The sequence below is a fragment of the Papaver somniferum genome, chromosome 1 (genome assembly GCF_003573695.1).
Source record: "Papaver somniferum cultivar HN1 chromosome 1, ASM357369v1, whole genome shotgun sequence".
Taxonomy (NCBI): Eukaryota; Viridiplantae; Streptophyta; class Magnoliopsida; order Ranunculales; family Papaveraceae; genus Papaver; species Papaver somniferum.
Genome location: NC_039358.1, coordinates 49,767,622 through 49,789,662, shown reverse-complemented (window position 1 = coordinate 49,789,662; position 22,041 = coordinate 49,767,622). Strand labels below are relative to the sequence as shown.

Here is a 22,041-nt window from a genome sequence, read left to right as displayed (position 1 = left end):
TTCCCCATTTTTCAGTTTGCATGCAAATGTCGATCAAAAAAAAAAACAATCAATCTGCAAGTTTTTCAACAAAAACGGAACTCCTTTCCGAAATGTCTATGCATTTTACCTGGATTGGTTGGAAATGATTCATTGAATATATATGCTAGTGCTACTACAACAACAAAAATAAAAAACAAGAACTGTTTGATTGGAGAAATTTCACATCTTGGATTTTCCCTTTAATACGACGTTGTTTTGCGTCTCTCTGAAATTTATAATTACTGTTTACTTGGAACTATTTTCATCCAAAGTCAACGATGACTTCGCCATTTGCTGCACCTTGAACATGCACCAGTCCGTGTACAAAGAGGAAAATGGCAAAATCTTGAAGCTTTGACATTGCTACTTCTCATAGTCTTGCGTCAAAGACACGAAAGTCGAAAAAAAAACGAATTGCAAACTGATAGTCAAATTAGTAAGCTGGACGATATGGTGAAACCTTCACCCAAAAAAGAAAAAAACAAAGGAAGGCGTAACTCTTAATCACGGAATTTTCACCTCATTTTCCTTCGAGTCGACTTATAAATAAATCAACAAAATTATAAAATCAAACACTCATCGCCGGATGGACGCCTATACAAAAGAATCTTTGTCCGTACTGTATTGATCAGAATTGCTGGAGGTGTAAGAGCTTACTGGTATAGAATAGAGGTCTGCCGGCTCATCAACAAGTAGACCCGACTTTTGTCCATGGCTCTGATAATTATTATAATCCCTGGATGGGTCATGAGTCTGAAACCTACTCAAACTTTCTAGCTCCGCAGAAATTTGTTTCATCGTAGGTCTTTCTGCACCCTTCTTGTTAAGGCATCTCTTTGCAAACTCCGCAACTGCTATGAGCTGTTCCCGGTTTCCTTCATTTTCTACTCGAGGTTCTATAAGCTTGAAGACATCATTTTTTTCCATCGCGTAAAGGAAAAATGAAGCAAGACTTCTCTGTTTTTGGGATCGACTTAGAGACAGGGGTTTTTCTCCTGTTAAAAGTTCCACAAGAACTACACCAAAACTATAAACATCACTTTTATCGGTCAGTTGACTAGTTTGATAGTATTCGGGATCTAAGTAACCAATTGTTCCTTGAACTAGTGTATCTATTTGGGTTTCGCCTAGTGTATTTAACCTTGATGCTCCAAAATCCGATACTTTGGCAGTGTAATTTTCATCCAAAAGTATGTTAGCCGACTTAATATCCCTATGAATGATGGGTATGGAAGCCGCAGCATGCAAATATGCAAGTGCTCCTGCACTTTCGGTTGCAATCCTCAACCGAGTACTCCAAGAAAGTGAAGATGATGATTTTCCCTCCACCTTTTTATGGATGTGTTGGAAAAGCGTACCGTTAGAAATGTACTCGTAAACAAGCAAAGGAACCGGAGTCTCTAAGCAACATCCCAAGACCTTCACCACATTTCGATGGTTAACCTGAGCCAAAATAACAAGCTCATTGATGAACTGTTCAATTTGGGTCTCATCAACTACTTTCGACTTTTTAAAAGCAACTACACGTTTATCTGGCAGAGTTCCCAAATAAACTGTTCCAAAACCTCCTCGACCAATGATCTGTTTATCGCTGTAATTTTTAGTTGCCACTTCTAATTCTTCGGCAGTAAAGATTTTTGTAGCCTCTGCACCACCTTCATAAGATGAGATTTGTTGTTTTAATAACAAACCGCCATTTTGTTGAAAGAATTTCTCTTTGAGTTTCTTCAACTGTCTTTTCCTTATGCTCAAGTATAACAAAGAACTAGCAACAATCGTAAATAAGAACCCTAAGCCAGTTCCTGCATCAAAAAACATCATTCATATCAGACCCATTGACAAATATACACAGTATAATCATAATTTAGTAAAATTAGCAAATACTGGATATGCTAATTAACAAGTCATGTATCATACCGATAGTGACTTTTACTCCTGGAAACTCTTTACTTTTTCGAGTGCACTTAGTTCCGTCTTTCCTCCCATCACCATAACTGCCCTCAGGACAAGAACAATTGTAGTTTCCTATATGGTATTTGTGCAAATTCCTTCACAATGATTGTTGTTTGGATCCTCACACTCATTTGTATCTGTTGGTCCCCTCTCAAAGACATAAAGAACACACGTTAGCGAAATGAAATTTTGACTAATAAAGAGCAAAAGCGAAAGAAGTAGAGATGATCAGTTTATAAATCCATACCTTGGCATCCTGGGCTGAGATAGGGGTTCCCTTCAAAACCTTCGTTGCAAGTACAAAGATATCCAGGGACCTTGTCAGAATTGTTACATTTACTATTCTTTTGGCATGCAAAACTAGAAGCATCCTTTTGCGCTTCTTCACATATTTTGTTCCCAATAGCCCAATCAAGAACAACTGGTATATCTTTCGCTTTGTCATGAAAACTTTTACCATTCAAATCTGAAGCACTGAATGTATACTTCTCTGACTCCCCTATAAATGAATAGCTACAAGGCGCAAAAGATAAAGTATCCGCAGATGTATTCAACGAATTAGCTAAAACAAGAAACTTCCTTACGCCTTTGGGCAATGGTGTTTGACAACATCCACTCCCAGAACAAGACCCATCTATAATATTTGTTGGACGTTGACAAAAACTGATACAAGATGAATTAAAGTTAAAATCAGGCTCATAAAAATATACTAGTGTGTCACAGCCAAGACCAAAAAATCTGTTCCGAGTGTACGAAATAGTAAACGGAGCTCCATTGAAGGCCATCCAACCTATACCTTCATCTAAGGTAAGTTCACCAGTTTTGTATTGATAACAGCTTGTAGCTGGCCAGTTTTTGATCCGAACTTCGGAATCTGATATACTTAAAACTTCTACCATACGATATCTTGCAGCTGGACCTGCAGTTGTGTTACTACCGACTCGTAAGAAGGGTTTCGGAGGATTATATGTGGTATCACAGGTAATGTTGTAGTGAAATAATTCAGGTCCGGTAAGTGAACACCCATTCTCATTTGGACCTATACCAAATGGGAACGGAATGGTAAGGTTGCCACATTTTGCATCACAACCAGGCTTAGCTAGTGGTAACGGAGTTGATGCTGAAGATGTAAGCCCAGAGAGTTGCAAAAACAATATGAATTTCAGCAACATGATGATCATTAAGAGTTTTATATGTTTCATGTTTGTGATGGTGATGATGTTAGCTAGCTAAGATATAGTGAAAGAAGTTAGAGTAATATGAAATGAATTTTGTAATTAAATGGTAGCTATCAATTATTCTTATGAGTATTTGACTTTCAACTTCTCTTCAAATAAAGCGTTGACAAGGAGGAAGGCATCTGGTCAAACACAAAACAGTTTTGCCTTGCATATATATGGCTGTGAATCCATGAAGCAAATAATGTACAAAGACCACTCATAAAGCATTGCCGACTTGTTAGACTTGTCTTGCAAATTGCAACTACATGACAAGAAAACCAAAGAAAACCACCAAAAACTCAGAATAAATTGAATTTGCATGATTTTAAAGACCATTCATGGAACCAAATTTGAACCTCCTTAAAATCTCGTCGACCACATACTATGTTCTCTTCACGTGGTACATTTGATAAGATCGTTATCATCACTTAAATTCAACCTAAACATCAATAATTGTACCCCCGGTTTTCAATTTTTGTATTTCCATATAAGTGTACCTTGCCACATTTTTCATTCTTTCTTTCTGCAAAGCTCCAAAGGAGATTTAATGATCAAAGGTGTACCTTGCAACATCAATCAACTAAGAAACAAGCAACTTGCAAATGTCGATCAAAAGAAACAAAACAATCAACTTGAATTATCTTTGCATTTTTCCTCTAATGGTTGAAAATGATTCATTGAATATGTGGCTATGTGCTATTTTGCTAATGCTACCGACTGAAATAAAAATGAAAAGTGAAAATTATTGATTGCTTGGAAAAAAAAAAAGTGATGGTTGACTCTTGTTCGATACGCCAACACACAATATGGTGTATAGATGTAAAGCTAGCCTATAATCTCAAACTCTCAATTACATTCATCTATCAGTATTTTTGACTCTGGCCCATGCCAGCGTGGGGAAAGCAATCTATGGCCCAGAGTCAAAATTCTAAAATAGCGGTTTGAACCTCAATGATCAGTTCACGTCTCAAACTGGTCTTCAAGCAACAACTGCAACTAGCAAGAGAAGAAAAACATTCTGAAATCAAGTCTTACAGATGATTCATGAATAATACATAAATATCTCCATGAAATTTTATCAACTTAGCTAGTTGCCAGCATCCCACCAAATTAATTACTAGGAAACATAGTGTAAAATTATGCTTCTGCAACTTTTCTTGTACTTTCTGCTGCTTTCATGGCTAACTCTTCTAAAAGAAACAGCATCACTAGAGGGTCCATTCTTCAAGGCAAAAACTGGCTGTGATGCCAAATGCGGTAATGTTTCGATTCCTTATCCATTTGGAATACGTCAAAATGGGATTAATGTTGGGTGCTCTTTTAATGGAGTTGGGTTTGATTACAGCATTACCTGCAATACTTCTTTTAATCCTCCTAAACCCTTCCTAGATGTAGGTGACGTTGAAGTCATAGATATTTCAGAAACCGAAATTCGAACAAAAAACACCCCAGCAACATTATGTCACAACGCATCTGGTGGGGTAACCTTAAATCTACCTTCTTCTAGTATATCCTTAGATCGGACTCCATTTACATTATCCTATACAAAGAACATGTACTTTACAGTCGGCTGCAATGTGTTCTCCATCATCCAAGGTCCTGATTTACAAAACTACACAGGAACATGTACTTCAACCTGTGAGACTAAAGAAAGTGTGATAAGTGGATCTTGCGTGAGCAACAACGGTTGTTGCGAAAGTACTATACCCAAAGGGCTTAAGAAAATTGAAATAACGATGGCAAAGAACCGTCAGCAGTCAAATGTCAGTTGGTATTTTGATCCTTGTAATTATGCATTCGTAGGTCAGTATACATTCCAATCAACGGATGTTTTGGATGGTTATAATTTTGTTAGCAAAGGGAAAGAAGTCCCCGTGGTTTTTGACTGGGCAATAGGGAACAAGACTTGTGAAGAAGCACAAAAAGACTTATCCACCTTTGCATGCCAAGCAAATAGTCATTGTATCAATCCAGATAACAATCCTGGATATCTTTGCATTTGCAATGAAGGTTATGGCGGAAATCCTTACCTCAGTCCTGGATGCCAAGGTATGTTCAACTAGCTTGTTTTCTTCTGGTAAAAACTTGGGAACATATCCCCTATATGTAACTATACATTATTGCACTTGTACAGATGTGAACGAGTGCGATGATCAAAGCACTAATCTCTGTGTGGAGAATTGCACAAATACCATTGGGAGTTACATTTGTTCTTGTCCAAAGGGGAGTCGTGGCGATGGAAGAAAAGATGGGACTGGTTGCCTTATTCAAGACAACCAAAATGCTCCGGTGTTGCAGATATCTCTCGGTAAGACTTTTTATGCTGCTATTAGAACTTCAATGAACTGTGCATCAACTTTTGTGTATATATGCCATATGTGTAGTGATAGCATGTTTTTGTAAAATGTCCATGCAGGAATTGGTTTAGGCTTCTTGTTTCTAGTTCTCTCAGGTTTCTGGTTATACTTGAGTATGAAGAAAAGAAACTCAATCAAACTCAAAAAGAAATGTTTTCAAAAGAATGGTGGTTTGTTGTTAAAACAACAAATACATGAAAATGGTGGTGCTCAATCATCGGCAAAAATCTTTACAGCTGAAGAGCTACAATTGGCAACCAAAAATTATGATGCAAAATTAGTGTTAGGCCGCGGAGGCCATGGTATAGTTTACAAGGGAACTTTAGCTGACACCCGAGCAGTGGCAATTAAAAAACCAATAATAGTGAAGGAGAGTCACATAGAAGAATTCATTAATGAGCTTGTTATCTTAACTCAAGTTAACCATCGAAACGTTGTGAAGATCTTGGGATGTTGCTTAGAGACTGAAGTCCCCTTGATTGTTTATGAATACGTTTCTAATGGCACTCTCTCCGAACATATCCATTCCAAGAATGGGGTATCCTCATCATCACTCTCTTGGGAAAGTCGGTTAAGGATTGCTGCCGAAACTGCTGGTGCACTTTCTTATTTACACTCTGCTACTACTGTACCCATCATCCATAGAGATATCAAATCTGCCAATGTTCTATTAGATGAAAACTACACTGCGAAAGTTGCGGATTTCGGAGCATCGAGGTTGAATCCTTTGGATTTAGCTGAAATAGACACAATTGTCCAAGGGACATTGGGTTATCTTGATCCAGAATACTATGAGTCTGGCCAGTTGACAGGTAAAAGCGATGTTTATAGTTTTGGTGTTGTTCTGGTAGAACTTTTAACAGGAGAAAGGCCTATTTCTTTGGCCAGGACAAAAAGAAAACAAAATTTTGCTTTGTATTTCCATTCCTTGGTTACAGAGAATGATGTGCTAGAAGTTCTTGAGGCTCGAGTGGCTACTGAAGGGAAACGAGAACAAGTTCTTGCAGTTGCTATGCTTGCAAAGAGATGCCTTAATTTGAAAGGTGGAGATAGGCCTACAATGAAACAAGTCGCTGTGGAACTTGAGAGTTTATCAAAATTTGTATCACTAAATCACACATCTAAGCACTTCTCTGAAGAACACACTAACATAAAACCGGATCCGATAGACTTGTATCCTCCTATCCAGTTAGACTCCTATGTTGATGGCGATTCTAGCTTGTATAGTAATATATGACAATGTCTATTGGCAATACTCAATACATGTGTAGACTTTTCTTCTTGTTCTTAATGTTACCATCACTCAAATTTAATTTATACATCAATGATTAGGTGTTTGCCTCTTCATGAGCTAGATAGCTATTTTTTCAAGGGCCGAATTCAATATCTAATCTTGATGGAAGTGCTGAAGCTTATTTGACTAGTAAGCCAACCAAAGCTGTATAAAATGAAGAAGCCACTTTTTAACAATAAGTTGATGAAATAATTAAAAAAGAAATGTATTCAAGATTTCATACATTTAACAAAATTATTCAATGCAAGTACCGCGGAACGTCCATAGACATTGACATATCTGTACTGAACAGGCTAGAATCAACATCAGCACTGAAGTTTAATGGTACAGGATAAAGGTCTGTTGGTTCAGTCACTGTGTTGGTTGCCTATTCATGGCTTTGGCTATGCTCCGGAGATACAGATCTCCTCATCCTTTCTAGCTCCATGGCGACTTGTTTCATTGTAGGCCTATCATCACCTCTCAAATGAAGGCATCTCTGTGCAAGCTTAACAACTTCAAGAACTTGGTCTCGGTTCCCTTCAGTTGCCACTCGAGCCTCAAGAATGTCCATCATATCATCCTCTTCTGTCAATGGACGAATATATACAGCAAGGTCCTTTTCTGGCCTATTTTGAGAAAAGACTCTTTCTCCTGTCAAGAGTTCCGCAAGAACTGCACCAAAACTATAAACATCACTTTTAACTGTTAATTGACCGGTCTGACGGTATTCAGGATCCAAATATCCTAATGTCCCTTGAATTTTTGTGTCTATTTCATCTAGATTCAAAGGATTCAACCTCGATGCTCCAAAATCTGCAATTTTTGCAATGTACTTCTCATCTAACAGTATATTGGCAGATTTGATATCTCTATGAATGATGGGTATAGCTGCAGCAGAGTGTAGGTAAGAAAGTGCACCAGCAGCTTCTGCAGCAATCCTTAACCGACTTTCCCAAGAAAGAGACGATGGAGATACCCCGTTCTTCGAATGGATACGGTCGGAGAGAGTGCCGTTGGAAACATACTCATAAACAATCATTGGAACCTTAGTCTCCAAACAACATCCCAAGACTTTCACGACGTTTCGATGGTTCACTTGAGTTAAGATGACAAGCTCATTAATGAATTCTTCAACTTGTGCCACTTCAATTTGACTCTCCTGGACTGTTGATTTCTTAATTGCCACAATTCGGTTATCAGTTAAGGTTCCCTTGTAAACAATTCCCTGGCCTCCACGGCCTAGAACTAAGTTTGCATCATAATTTTTAGTTGCCAATTTAAGCTCTTCTGCTGTAAAGATTTTCGCCGATGATTCAACACCATTTTCATGTGATGATAATTGTTGTTTTAACAGCAAACCACCGTTCTTTTGAAAGTATTCTTCTTTGAGTTTGATTGACTTTCTTTTCTTGATACTCAAGTATACCCAGGAACTTGAAAGAATTACGAACAAGAAACCGAAACCAATCCCTGCATAACATTTTATCAAGACATGCTTTTACACTTACAAAATGTACATACAAAAACTGATGCAACACATGCAATAAAGTCCTACCAAGTGATATCTGTAAGATCGGAGCCTTTTGATCTTCCCGAAGGCAACCAGTCCCATCTTTTCTTCCGTCGCCACGACTACCCTCTGGGCAAGAACAATTGTAACTCCCAATGGTGTTTGTACAAATCTCTGCACATGGACTTCCGCTTGGATCGTCACACTCATTCACATCTGTTCAAGTGCAACAGTTTACATTTACATTGGGGAAATGATCAGTTATGTAAGCGACATTTTCCAGAACAAATCAAGGAAGCCATAATTTTTGTGCATACCTTGGCATCCCGGACTGAGGTAAGGGTTTCCGTCATAACCTTCATCGCAAGTGCAAAGATATCCAGGATTGTTATCGGAATTGACACAGTGACTATTCGTTTGACATGCGTAGCTGAATGCATCCTTTTGCGCTTCGTTACAAGTCTTACTCCCGATCCCCCAGTCAAGAACAAGAGGGACATCTTTCCCTTTACTAACAAAACTATAACCGTCAAAAATATCCGATAATTGGAAAGTATAGTGATCTTTCTCACCAATGAATGCATAATTACAAGGATTATAAGACCCAAGTAACAGACGGATTAAGATTCGGGCCTTGTATCACCCGTATTTCGAAGCTCTTTAACCCTTTGGGTACTGGATTTTGGCAACACCCTTTCATGTTTGTGCAAGTTCCGTTCTTCACACTTTCTTTACTCTCACAATTTAATAGACAGGGGAAACTTTTGTAATTCAGCGCAGGACTTGCAAGTGACGAAAACACATTGCAACCGATCGTAAAGAACATGTTCTTCCTATACGATATTGTAAATGGATACAGACTAAAGTCCATGCGAACCGCCAATCGTTCTGACGTGACACCAGCGGATGCGGTGTCGTAACATATAATTGATGGCGAGTTTTTGGTTCGAATTTCAGTTTCGGATATATCTATGACTTCATGAACACCTAGGAAGAGTTTAGGAGGGTTGAAGGAAGTGTTGCAGGTAACGCTGTAATCAAACCCAGCTCCACCGAAAGAACACCCAACATTAATCCCATTTTGACGTATTCCAAACGGAAAGGGAACCGAAATGTTACCGCATTTGGATTCACACCCCACCTTTGTCTTGTAGAATGTAACATCAGATGATGCTGCCCCTGCTAGAGTTAGCCATGATAGCTGCAGAAAGTATAACAAAAGTTGCAGAAACATGATATACAATCTATGTTTTTGTTGGTTTGTCGTGGTAACAACTAGGAACAACCAAAACTGGTAGGTAGATTCTTAACACGTCTATGGGATAATTCTGTATGCATAAATAGAGTGATCCTTATCGACAGGGAAAACCATAAAAAAATAGGAATCTAAAAAATCATTGGGAGTTGCATTTGACTTTGAAATGTTCTTCTCTTGCCAGTTGCTTATTACTAATTTGTCCAGAGAGCCCACAGTGATAAAAACCTACTGCAGTCAAAATCCTTGAGGTGTTTGTAGCGTGGCTGCTAATGGAGGTACCAGTTTGTTCCGGTGTGTACCAAAATACACAAAATATTCATTTATTGGTAATGGATTGTTATACCCCTAAACAAACTGGTATGCCCATTAGCAGCATCGGTAAGCTTGTGTTGTTCCACCGTGGTCACCTCCTCAAGGCCCCTTATACATGCCAAGATGTCACCACTAGTGGAATCTGGAACAAATCCCCAAAAGAGAGTTCAAAGTTCAAACTTCAAACCATGGGCTAATTCTCACCGGGATTAATGGCAGAGAGCGATGTGGATGAGAATCATGAGATTACCTCAACTAAAAGTAAAAGGCCATGGAGGATTAGGAATCGAGGAGGGAGGGCGCATCTTCAGGTGATTCTCTTTCTTTTATACCAACATTTTACTGATTTACCAAGTTGATTTTCCTTTATTTATCAATCTTGAAATTTGGTTCATGATTTAATCATAGTCGTATTGGGATTCTCAAATTCTTAATTGAGTGGTCATGAGTCGAATTCCGTATCTAATTAGAGAAACCTAATACTGACAGTAAGTTTTTAGGACTCATATTGATTCATTTGCGAAGGCATTAACGGCGATAGAGGAATATTTGTTGATATTGTTATTCTTAAATGCACTTGCTGAAACATCTACACTTTAGAACATCCACAATACAAGGTATTTAAACCTAAGACAATTTATTCTCAATATGATTGTTGTGTCTAGCAATTTGGAAACATTTGCTTATAGTGGAGATGCCAAATTTGGCAATTTCAGATGGCAATATAGGTAAATATAACCACATGGCAGTGTAGGTGAATTAGACAATCATCTTGGATTAAATGACATCGTCATATCTCTCTCTGTACTAAATTGATCTGTATCACCGACTGAGTAGTGGCTTATTGGTACTGTATATAAATCTGTCGGCTCAGCTGCTGAGACTACTATTCGCTCTTCATTGTGTTTACGGTAATTATCTAGCATTGATGCGTGTGTTGACGACGACGATTTCATCAAACTTTCTAGCTCCATAGCAACTTCTTTCATTGTAGGCCTATCTTCACTCTTCAAACTGAGGCATCTCTTTGCAAGTTTTGCAACTGCAAGGACTTGCTCTCGATTCCCTTCAGCCACTATCCGAGTCCCGAGAACATGGAGCACATTGTTTCCATTCATCAATGAAATGAAATATGATGCGATATTACGTTGTTCTTCCGATCTCTCCAAAGAAATAGGCTTCTCTCCCGTTAGAAGTTCTACAAGAACTACACCAAAACTATAAACATCGCTTTTACCTGTCAACTGGCCAGAATGATGGTATTCTGGATCCAAATATCCTAGGGTTCCTTGAACAAGTGTGTCTATTTCGTTTTGATCCAAAGGATTTAACCTTGATGCTCCGAAATCAGCAACTTTTGCCATGTAGTTTTCATCCAACAACACATTCGCAGATTTGATATCTCTGTGAATAATCGGTATAGAAGCTGCAGAGTGTAAGTATGCAACTGCACCTGCAGTTTCAGCCGCAATCCTCAACCGACTTTCCCAAGAAATGGATGACGACATACCATCCTTGAGTGTATGAATATGTTGTGAGAGGGTACCATTTGAAACGTATTCATAGACAAGTAAAGGAACTTCAGTTTCTAAACAACATCCCAAGATCTTCACGACGTTTCGATGGTTGACCTGTGTTAGGATTACAAGCTCATTTATGAATTCTTCAATTTGACTCTCATCAGCTATTTTTGATTTCTTTATGGCCACGATGCGATTATCAGACAAAGTTCCTTTGTAAACAATACCATGACCTCCGCGCCCAAGGATCAATTTTTCATCATAATTTTTGGTTGCCAATTTTAGCTCCTCTGCTGTAAAGATTTTTGCTGAGGACTCTCCACTACTTTCTTGTGATGATATTTGTTGCTTTAAAAGTAAACCTCCATTCTTTTGAAAGAATTTAGCCTTGAGCAGGATTTGGTTTCTCTTCCTCATACTGAAGTATAACCAAGAACTACCTATAACTAAAAAGAAGAAACCTAAAGCAATACCTGCAACAACATCGGTTCAGTTTGATATCAACTAACTAAAACACATAGCGCATTGTATCATAAAATTGAATTGGGGCACCACCAAAAGATATACCTAGAGAGATCTTAAGCACCGGAAACTCTTGATTGTTGTGAAAGCAACCACTCCCACCTCTTATCCCATCACCACGACTTCCTTCTGGACAAGAACATTTATAACTTCCGATGGTGTTGGTGCAAATTCCTACACAAGGATTCTGAGCCTCACATTCGTTTATGTCTGTTTCAAATATGTTTGACCAGCATTAGCTCCACAATTGCATTACAAGAAATAATATTGCAGCTTCGTATATCGCTAGACATGTACTATCGTTGTCATATCTATTACTAACAAGATCATGTTTAAGTTCTTCCTAAAGAGAGAACATATGCTCACACTATATAAAGGTTAAAGCTACTCACTCTGGTGGTATATGTATAGCGCAACACTCTATGTATGTGTATTGCCGAAGATTTATCGAATCAACCAATATGGTAAAGTCATCTTTTAGATGGGTCGGTGAACTATTTACATGGGGTTACTGGAAATAGAGACTTTAAACATTAACACTGACTTTTTAGTTTGATGGGAGGTGGTGATTTATGGGCATTCTAGTGAATCAAAATCAGTTGCTTTATTTTTCGGTATCGAATTGAGGCAGCTAAATATGTTTTCTGCTTTCTATACAAATGCAACAAAAGAGTATTCCATATTTAGCTTTGCCAATGCTTTTCAGTTTTCATAGACCAATGATGCAGGACTGAATTGTTATTTTACATACCTTGGCATCCAGGACTGAGATAAGGGTTTCCCGCATATCCATTGTTGCAAGTGCAACGATATCCGGGATTGTTGTCAGAATTGATGCAGTAACTATTTTCTTGGCATGCAAAATTGATCGTATCTTTTTTTGCATCTTCACAAGTCTTGTTCCCGATGGCCCAATCAAGCAAAATAGGTACATCTTCTCCTTTGCTTCTGAAATTAGTTCCATTCAAAATATCTGATGCATTGAACGTGTAGTGATCTTGCTCAGCTATAAAACCATAACTACAAGGATCAAAAGTTGCAGAATTGTTCTGCGATGTGTATTTCGAGACCCTAGTTTCATACCTTTTTAGCCCCTTGGGGATGGTACTCTGGCAACACCCTTTGCCAAAGCAAGACCCATCCATCACATTTTCCCTGCTATTACACTCTGAAGAACATGAGCTTGAGTAATTTTTTAAGTCTGGCCCATATATAGTTGCATATGTGTTGCACCCAATCGCAAAGAACATGTTTTCGGTATATGAAAATGTAAATGGAGTTCTACTGACGTCGATTGTGGCCACTGATAGATCGAGTGTAATGTTACCCAATTTGTTGTAGCATAAGGTAGATAGCGTGTTTTTAGTGCGAATTTTGTTTTCTGATATATCTATGACTTCAACATTACCTGTATCTAGGAAGGGCTTGGGAGGGTTGAAAGAAGTATTGCAAGTAATTCTGTAATCAAACCCTGTTCCCCCAATTGAGCAACCATTCCCTTCTGGATTGATTATTCCAAACGGATAGGGAATTGAAACATTGCCACATTTGGCATCACAACCTGTTTTTGCCTTGAAGAATGGAGAAACAGATGATGATGACGATGCTAGGGTTAAAAAACAGAGTTGCACGAGATACAAGAGCTGCAGAAGCATAATGCAATCGATATTATGTTTCTTGTCTGTTGGTTATCAAAAGATAGTTGATAGGTTTGTTCAGTTTTGGTGAAGGAGAAGGTTGCTACATGCTAAATATAGAGCTGCAGTTTGACTTAGTGGAGGGAGTAATGTGATTTTGGAGAACAAGGCTGACGTAGAATTATTAGTGAGAGAGAGAATAAATTTCTTTATGTGAAATTAGCAATTTAATTATTAGTAATGATAGGTAGAGTATTTGACTTTGAATGGTTCTTCTCTTCTCTTACCAGTTGAACCTTGACTTGGAGAGGCCCCTTGATCAGACATATATGTAAACAATATCACATTATTCTTAGTATCTGTTTACGCCTACTACTGCTATTTTTTTCTATTGTGTTATTCTTTGTAGATATATATGCACAGTAGCATCATATTTTTTATGTTAAGACACAAGCAATGCCCCCACCCTTTCAGCCTAAACACGGAAATGGCTTGCTTTGACTTCCATTTTCGCATTATACCTTAATTAAATGGTTGGTTTAGTTAGCTGCCTTGTCGTTGACAGCTCAATCTGTAGATGGAGATGATGAAGAGTGTGATGTTTGCAGGACATGGATAATGGTGGGGAGAATTAGGCCCATCTCCAGGTCATATCTGGTAACAGTTTATGCTATTACTTACTGCCGTTATTAAACATACTTGATAAAAGTCTTCTTTTTCGTCAACTTTATATATGGAATTTTCAGCATTAAATTTAGCTTTTTTATCTTAAAACTCCAATCATTCAGCTATACCTTATCAATACATTTTTGTTAGTTTATGGGAAACCATGACGGAATGTTTAACTTCAAGGACCAGAATCCTCAGTGGATTCATCTTTATCATATAAATTGTTCATAGCGTCATCTGAATTAGGAATTAAAACAAGTTTTCAACTTGACGTTGATATGGCTTGTTTCTACTATTATTTTACTTTGTTACATAGACTTAGATAATCTCTATTCCAATCAATAAGCCCAAATTTAAAGCTGCCAGTTACTCCTATAAACCTAATTACCAAAATGAACCCAACACCCAAGCATTTGAGGTTTTGGACCCTCTTCCTTGTCCTAACAGGGGTTTAGTGTTTGAACGTTGGTAAAGTGTAACGGTCTGTTGGGTCAAATTTTGTTGGTTTGTTCTTTGAATGATTTATAGTTTGGTTTAGCACAAACTGATACAACTACAATAGATATTCAAACATGTTATCTTGGATGCATATAGCTACTGCCATAGCCCATTCTTATGCTTAAGAAACTATACAATACTCATCGCGGGTTTGACGACTTTGTCGTATCCCTCTCGGTACTATACTGGTCAGAGTTGGCAATGGAATAAGAGCTTGGTACAGTGTATAAGTCTGTTGACTCTGGTACTGTGTTTGTTTGCTCTGCATTGTGCCTAAGGCAATGATCCTGCATTCATGGGTGTGTTGATGACAACTTTGATTTTCTCAAACTTTCTAGCTCCATAGCGACTTGTTTCATTGTAGACCTATCTTCACCTCTCAAATTAAGGCATCTCTTTGCAAGCATAGCAACTGCAAGAACTTGTTCTCGTTTTCCTTCAGTTGCCACTCGAGCCTCAAGAATTTCAAACATATCATTCTCTGTAACCAAAGAATGAAAATATATAGCAAAGTTGTGTTTTTCTTCTGGCCTAGCCAAAGAAATGGGTCTTTCTCCTGTTAAAAGTTCTACTAGAACAACACCAAAACTATAAACATCACTTTTACCCGTCAATTGGCCAGAGTGATAGTATTCAGGATCCAGATATCCAAAGGTCCCTTGAACAATTGTGTCTATTTCCTTTAGATCCAACGGATTTAACCTTGATGCTCCGAAATCAGCTACTTTTGCAGTGTAACTTTCATCCAACAATACATTTGCAGATTTGATATCTCTATGAATAATCGGTACACAAGCTGCAGAGTGTAGGTATGCAACTGCACCTGCAGTTTCGGCTGCAATCCTCAACCGACTCTCCCAAGATATGGATGAGGACATACCATCCTTTCTTGTATGGATGTGTTGGGAGAGGGTTCCATTAGAAACGTACTCATAGACAAGTAAAGGCACTTCAGTCTCTAAACAACATCCTAAGATCTTCACAACATTTCGATGGTTAACCTGAGTTAAGATAACAAGCTCGTTGATGAATTCTTCAATTTGATTTTCATTAGCCATTTTTGATTTCTTAATGGCCACAACACGATTATCAGATAAAGTTCCTTTGAAAACTAAACCATGACCTCCACGGCCAAGGATCAGTTTCTCATCGTAATTTTGGGTTGCCAGTTTTAGCTCGTCTGCTGTGAAGATCTTTGCTGATGACTCTCCACTACTTTCCTGTGAAGATATTTGTTGTTTTAAAAATAAACCTCCATTTTTATGAAAAAATTTAGCCTTGAGCAGGATTTCGTTTCTCTTCCTCAGACTGAAGTATAACCAAGAACCACCAATAGCTAAAAATAAGAATCCTATACCGACACCTGCATCAACACATGTTCAGTTTAATTTACTGTTAGATTGGATCATGTTGGTCATATATTGTAAACTTGTGGGTGAAGAATTGTTAATGATTGGATTTTAGTAGGTGGGGTAGATTTTACCAAGAGATATCTTAAATACTGGAAATGCTTGATTATTGTGAAAGCAACCACTTCCGCCTCTCCTCCCGTCTCCATGGCTCCCTTTAGGACAATAACATTTGTAACTTCCCATGGTATTTGTGCAAGTTCCTACACAGGGACTGTTGTATTGATCCTCGCACTCGTTTATGTCTGTTTCAAAAGTATTGAACACTTTCAATTCCGCAGTTGCATTGGAAGAAAATGGATTGCATTTGTATCATAGTTGCTGTTATAACTATATCATTAGTCAGACTTTTTGTTTATTGTCATCCTTGCACAAACTAGTCTTAAAACTATAAACAGTTAAAACTACTTAGTTCATCAGCGTTCATTTCAGGCAACACTGTCACTAAAGGTAATAGTACAGTGACTACATATTAAAATGTCCAATTGATAAAATTACAGTAAGTACGGGAGATATTATCAAAGCACAATCAGTTTCTTTGTTTTTGTTGTATCTTGTTGATGCAACTAATTATGCTTTCTTCTTATTTGATAAATGCAACAGTTCAGCTTTTCCAATTATTTTGTATACCAGTGATGCAGATATTTCTTAAAGTCACATACCTTGGCATCCAGGACTGAGATAAGGGTTCCCCAGGTATCCATCATTGCAAGTGCAGCGATATCCAAGATTGTTGTTGGAATTTGTGCAGTAAGTATTCGCTTGGCATGCAAAATTGGTCAAGTTTTTTTGTGCTTCTTCACAATTCTTATTTCCTATGGCCCAATCTAGCACTATTGGTACATCTTTTCCTCTGCTTGAGAACACATTCCCATCCAAAATATCGGATGCATTGAATGTGTACAGATCTTGTTCACCAATAAAAGCATAACTACAAGGATTAAAAGATGAGATATCTGAAATGTTCTCTGGCTGTCTTGCCAAGAGTGAAACTCGAAACCTCTTTAGCCCCTTCGGGATTGTACTCTGGCAACACCCGTTGCCAAAGCAAGACCCAGATACCACACTTTCCCTACTCTGACAAGATGAAGAACACACGCTTGAATAGTTCTGTAAGTCAGGTCCATCTAAAGATGCATAAGTCTTGCACCCAATTCCATAGAACATGTTTTTGGTATTAGATAATGTAAAAGGAGTCGGACTGACATCAATGCTGGCCAGACCCAGATCGAGCGTTATATTACCTAGTTTGTTGTAACATAAAGTAGCTAGCGTGTTTTTAATGCGAATTTCAGTTTCTGATATCTCTCTGATTTCCACATTACCTCTGTCTATAAAAAGTTTGGGAGGCTGAAATGAAGTGTTGCAGGTAATCCTGTAACCAGACCCAACTCCATCAATAGAGCACTCATCCCCATTCGGCTTTATTATCCCGAAAGGGTACGGAATTGAAATGTTTCCACATTTTGCATCACAGCCTGCTTTTGCCTTGAAGAATGGAGCAACTGATGATGATGATGATGATGATGATGGTGATGCTAAGGTTAGTAAGAGCAGCTGCAATAAATACAAGAGTTGCAGAGACATAGTGCAATCTGTAATACTCTATTTCTTGGTTTGAAATTATGATCAAATGATGTAGCTTGGATGAGGATGGTGGTGCAGAAGAAGGTTAGCATAGAATTAGTGAGACAGGGAGGGAAAGAATATGATTTTTCTTGCAACTAGCAGGTAAGGTTAACTGCAAGATTTGACTTTTGAACTCCCTCTTATCAGTTGCAACTTGCAAGTGCAACCTTGACTTTCAAAGGTCATTTGATCTGACAGATATGTTAAACTAATATTTGCATCATTCCCAATACGGCGCAATACCTGTCTACCCACCTATCACTGCTACATTTTTGAATTGTAATGGCGTCTGTAAAAAAAAATTAAAATTGGCAACTGGTCCAGAATCTTTGTTAAGAAATGAAGAGTCGAGGCTCATGGGTATAACCAAAATGAAGAGTCAAGAAATGGGATTTTAAAGCTGAAAGAATGGGATTTGTTTTAGTTTTCATTTCAATACTACTAAAAAGATGGTGTCATTGTGTAATTGAATGTTAAAAGAACACATGATAGAAGCATTCTTCGTACGGATCTATTCTCTTCAGCTATCTCTACAGTGCTGAGGTGGCAAACTGTCAGCCGTTCATATGTAACAGTAGCAACCGGAGTTTTGGCCCTTTTAATCATATCTCATGGTAACATAATTTTCTGCATTTTCACTGACAGCTCGATGTCTAATGGGTGTAGAGAAACAGGCATATCTCATGGTAACATAATTTTCTGCATTTTAATCATCCACCTATTATAAACATATTTTAGTTTAGGAGAATGAAATGTTTGACAATTATGAAGTGTAGTAGTACTACATTATTCATCTTTCTAATCCAGTTCAAAAAAAAATATATCTTTCTAATTTACTAAGTATAAAAATGAAGATATATTGCCACCAGACTTGCCTTGGTCGTAAAAAGAGTTAGTCCCAACCAGATCTGTACTATTCCAGTCGAATCTGTCAAGATGGTCAACTACGATGAATAACCTCTCATAATATAGTGTGTGTACTTATTTCTACGCGATGGGAACCTGCATTTGTTATTTTGGACAATCTGAGACAACAGAGAGTCGAATTTTTCATTTTCTTGAATATTATATTTCCCGCAAACAAAGATTTGGATGATGATGAGATTTTTTTTTTTTTTTTTAATAATCAAAGGCCTTCAAAAAAGGCTAATGGTCCTCCTCAACTGTTGGTAGAAGTCAAACAGGAGGGATAGACCAATACATGGTAGAATTGTTTTCTTTAGCCCACAGAGCGTTCATGAGCTACAGAGTTACAATAACGAGGTTGGAAACTAAAAATACAAGTAACTAACTTAGACGGGAAGAACTGAATGTCCTTAAAGATAGCATCCGTACGCGAATTCCCTTCAAAGTTCCCTGTTGAAAATTGGTCGATAAGGGATTTCGCATCACTTTCTATGATGATGTGAGTTAACTGTTGATCCAAAGCTTTCTTCAGTACTGCCCAGATGGCTCTTGCTTCAGCTTCTTCAGCAGAATGTACCTCAAAGACTAAGGACGCACAAAAGGTTGCTTTTCTTGAGAAATCTCGCATCACATACCCTGCACCATTTGCTCCAGAAATATCATCAAAGGCACCATCAATATTGCATTTAATCCATCCAAAGGAGGGGGCATCCATTTATCACAAATACTGACAGAAATAGTAGTAGAGACAGGCAAACTAGTTTTCCTAGTGAGGAGCATAGCTCTGGCTCTAGCTAGGACAGTAGTATGGTTTTCAGAAATATTTTGGAAGATGAAATTGTTTCTACTGGTCCAAAGAGACCATAAGATAGCCACAAAAAGACTTTGGTCATCATCAGGGAGTTTAGATTGAGGATCAGTTAACCAGAAAAGAAGTCAATCAATAAAAGACTTGTTTTGAAAAAAAAAATGGGTGTTTATATTGAAGTCAGAGATGAACCAGACTCTGCTAGCAAAGGGACAAAGGATCAGAGCATGCATAATAGTTTCCTGAGGATCAGAACACCTAGGACAGTCCACACTATGCATAGGCATTCTAGTGTGAAGGATAGTTATGGAGGGCAAAGCATTTCTTGCTGCTCTCCAAAGAAAAACTTGAGTTCTATAAGGAACTCTCACTTTCCAGATACGCTTCCAAAGATTTTTACAAAGGGAGGGCCTAGGGCCTCTGAGTCCCATGTTGACAGATTTAGAAGAAAACCTGCCATTCTTTGAAAGATCCCAAGCCCTCTTATTAGGAGTTCAAAGCTGGCTTAAGGGAATGGTGATAATCTTCTGGACAGAAGCATATCAAAGTGGGTGTTAAGTCTAGACACATCCCAACTTCTAGTTTGAGAATCAATAAAATAAGACACTTTAATACTATGATCATGAGGAACTAGAGGGTTAGGTGTAGAAGAACCCAAAGTAGGTATCCATTTGTCACACCATGGGTCAATAAATTGACCATCCCCAACTATCCAAGAAATGAAAGGCTTGATTAGTTCCTTGATGGCATGTAGACACTTCCAATTCCAACAGCACTTACTAGTGCACTTGGCATTCAGGAAATCATTTCTAGGAAAGTATCTAGCCTTAAGAACAGTGGCCAGTAAGCAATTAGGATTTTCCATGATTCTCTAGGCATTCCTAGCAAGCATAGCCAGATTATTTAATTCAGCCTTCCTAAAGCCCAAACCACCTTCAACTTTGAGGGAGCATAAAATGTCCCAGCCAAGCAGATGCAACTTTCTATCTTTTGGGTCTAAAGTTTCCCCCCACCAGAATTTGCAGAGGTACGAATCCATTTTTTTACAAAGATGCTTAGATATTAGAAAGGCTCCCATTTGAAAAGGGGGGATAACCTGGCCAATGTGTTTAATTAGAGTAGTTTTATCAGCTTGGGATAAGAGCTTATGAAGCCAGATAGAGATTTTGGCATCAACAGCTTGGAGAATACCCATATGAATCTGGATTTTAGATGCTTGAAACACAGTAGGAGTACCAAGATATTTTTCTCCTAAACCCCTGCTCTGAATTTCTAAAATGTTAGCCAAAAGAGCTTTTCTATGTTCAGGAGTCTTCCTACTAAACAAAATACCAGATTTTTCAAAATTTATTTCGTGCCCAGAAGCCAGTCAGTACTTTTGAAGATAGTCTTTAATGACTTGAAAGTTTTGAGTAGTAGTTTTAGAAAACAGGAGAGAATCATCAACAAACAAAAGATGAGTCATTTTGGGGGCTTCTTTACAAACTTTGATACCTTCTAAAATACCGTTCTTTTGTAGACTTATCAATGTAGGAAGATAGAGCTTTAGAGAAAATGATGTAAAGATAGGGAGAAAGAGGATCTCCCTGTCTAAGCCCTCTTTTAGGTTGGAAAAAACCAGTTGGGATACCATTAAGAAGGACAGAGTATGAGACAGTAGAAACACATTGGTTTATGAGTTTAACCCAGTGGTTAGACAGACCCATTTTAGTTAAAACCTTTTCTAGGAAATCCCATTCAAGCTTGTCATAAGTCTTTGACATATCAAGTTTGATGGAAGCTATGCCTTAAACTTTATCATTACGATTGACAGCATATATGGCCTCATTGGCTAGCAGAACATTATCAGAAATACTCCTCTTAGGAATAAAGACACTTTGATTTTGGGAAATTATATTGTTCATAAAGGGTTTGAGTCTATTAGCCAGAGTTTTTGAAAGAATTTTATAAATAAAGTTACAAAGCCCTATTGGTCTGTATTGAGTAACAAGTTCAGCAAGAGGGACTTTAGGAATAAGACCAATATTGGTATGTTTAAAGACCTTAGCAAATGCCATGTTCTAAAGCAGGTTTGTGTCACATATCAATGACAGCATCTCCCACAATATCCCAGTGTTTTTGATAAAAAAAAAAAGACCTGTAAAGCCATCAGGTTCATGAGCCTTTTTCCCCCCATTTAGAACACAGCATTCTTAATTTCCTCTGGGGAAAGAGGCATATTTAAGAATGTGTTATCCTCAGCAGAAAATTTAATAGGAAGATCAGCAAGAATTTCATCCTGAAACTGATGAGTATGGGAAGAATAAAGGCTTTTGAAATAATCTATGAAAGAATTTTCAATAGTATCTCTATCAGTTAGAATAGTATTCAAGAAGTTCTTAATCCATCTAATGGCATTTCTTTTTCTCCTAAAGAGAGTTACTCTATGGAAATAGGGTGAATTTCTGTCACCTTCCATGAGCCAAGCCTCCCTAGATTTATCTTTCCAATATAACTCTTCTAAATTATAAAGGTACTCAAGTCTATCTTTGAGTCT

General features: G+C 37.9%; 5 protein-coding genes, 1 long non-coding RNA gene and 1 pseudogene across 6 annotated transcripts; 2 read left to right on the top strand and 5 right to left on the bottom strand.

Moving 5' to 3' along the window:
* Positions 1-435: 435 nt before the first annotated feature.
* On the bottom strand, positions 436-9,571 carry LOC113305979 (annotated as a pseudogene).
* On the top strand, positions 4,156-6,866 carry LOC113286188 (putative wall-associated receptor kinase-like 16). The gene is made up of 3 exons (XM_026534878.1): positions 4,156-5,243; positions 5,329-5,502; positions 5,611-6,866. The coding sequence occupies exons 1-3, from the start codon at positions 4,334-4,336 to the stop codon at positions 6,786-6,788; spliced, it is 2,262 nt and encodes a 753-aa protein (XP_026390663.1). The 5' UTR covers positions 4,156-4,333; the 3' UTR covers positions 6,789-6,866.
* Positions 9,572-10,068: 497 nt separating the features above from the next.
* On the top strand, positions 10,069-14,137 carry LOC113286171. Its single transcript, XR_003329151.1, has 3 exons — positions 10,069-10,218; positions 12,713-12,877; positions 13,877-14,137. It is a non-coding gene; the product is annotated as an uncharacterized LOC113286171 (long non-coding RNA).
* Positions 10,577-13,846, bottom strand: LOC113286140 (wall-associated receptor kinase 5-like). Its single transcript, XM_026534842.1, has 3 exons — positions 12,701-13,846; positions 11,995-12,159; positions 10,577-11,900 (listed from the first exon to the last, which is right to left on the bottom strand). Exons 1-3 carry the CDS (start codon positions 13,602-13,604, stop codon positions 10,675-10,677), a joined length of 2,295 nt encoding a protein of 764 aa, XP_026390627.1. The 5' UTR covers positions 13,605-13,846; the 3' UTR covers positions 10,577-10,674.
* Positions 14,138-14,232: 95 nt separating the features above from the next.
* On the bottom strand, positions 14,233-16,737 carry LOC113286151 (wall-associated receptor kinase 5-like). Its single transcript, XM_026534850.1, has 2 exons — positions 16,237-16,737; positions 14,233-16,116 (listed from the first exon to the last, which is right to left on the bottom strand). The coding sequence occupies exons 1-2, from the start codon at positions 16,346-16,348 to the stop codon at positions 15,047-15,049; spliced, it is 1,182 nt and encodes a 393-aa protein (XP_026390635.1). The 5' UTR covers positions 16,349-16,737; the 3' UTR covers positions 14,233-15,046.
* A 29-nt stretch (positions 16,738-16,766) lies between these two features.
* On the bottom strand, positions 16,767-17,767 carry LOC113286159 (wall-associated receptor kinase 2-like). Its single transcript, XM_026534859.1, has one exon. The coding sequence runs from the start codon at positions 17,747-17,749 to the stop codon at positions 16,817-16,819; it is 933 nt and encodes a 310-aa protein (XP_026390644.1). The 5' UTR covers positions 17,750-17,767; the 3' UTR covers positions 16,767-16,816.
* Positions 17,768-20,376: 2,609 nt separating this feature from the next.
* Positions 20,377-21,211, bottom strand: LOC113305920. Its single transcript, XM_026554928.1, has 2 exons — positions 21,012-21,211; positions 20,377-20,821 (listed from the first exon to the last, which is right to left on the bottom strand). Exons 1-2 carry the CDS (start codon positions 21,209-21,211, stop codon positions 20,377-20,379), a joined length of 645 nt encoding a protein of 214 aa, XP_026410713.1.
* Positions 21,212-22,041: the final 830 nt, after the last annotated feature.

Bases quoted from the DNA above. Each gene is read 5' to 3' on its own strand.
- LOC113286188 (XM_026534878.1), top strand. From the start codon at position 4,334: ATGCTTCTGCAACTTTTCTTGTACTTTCTGCTGCTTTCATGGCTAACT. The intron at 5,244-5,328 runs GTATGTTCAACT...GCACTTGTACAG, and splicing joins CCTCAGTCCTGGATGCCAAG to ATGTGAACGAGTGCGATGAT. The intron at 5,503-5,610 runs GTAAGACTTTTT...ATGTCCATGCAG, and splicing joins GGTGTTGCAGATATCTCTCG to GAATTGGTTTAGGCTTCTTG.
- LOC113286140 (XM_026534842.1), bottom strand. From the start codon at position 13,604: ATGCTTCTGCAGCTCTTGTATCTCGTGCAACTCTGTTTTTTAACCCTA. The intron at 12,160-12,700 runs GTATGTAAAATA...TATTTGAAACAG, and splicing joins TCTCAGTCCTGGATGCCAAG to ACATAAACGAATGTGAGGCT. The intron at 11,901-11,994 runs GTATATCTTTTG...ATGTTGTTGCAG, and splicing joins GGTGCTTAAGATCTCTCTAG to GTATTGCTTTAGGTTTCTTC.
- LOC113286151 (XM_026534850.1), bottom strand. From the start codon at position 16,348: ATGGGAAGTTACAAATGTTATTGTCCTAAAGGGAGCCATGGAGACGGG. The intron at 16,117-16,236 runs GTAAAATCTACC...GTGTTGATGCAG, and splicing joins AGTATTTAAGATATCTCTTG to GTGTCGGTATAGGATTCTTA.
- LOC113286159 (XM_026534859.1), bottom strand. From the start codon at position 17,749: ATGTCTCTGCAACTCTTGTATTTATTGCAGCTGCTCTTACTAACCTTA.
- LOC113305920 (XM_026554928.1), bottom strand. From the start codon at position 21,211: ATGGGTCTGTCTAACCACTGGGTTAAACTCATAAACCAATGTGTTTCT. The intron at 20,822-21,011 runs GTATTTTAGAAG...TTTGTTTAGTAG, and splicing joins GATAAGTCTACAAAAGAACG to GAAGACTCCTGAACATAGAA.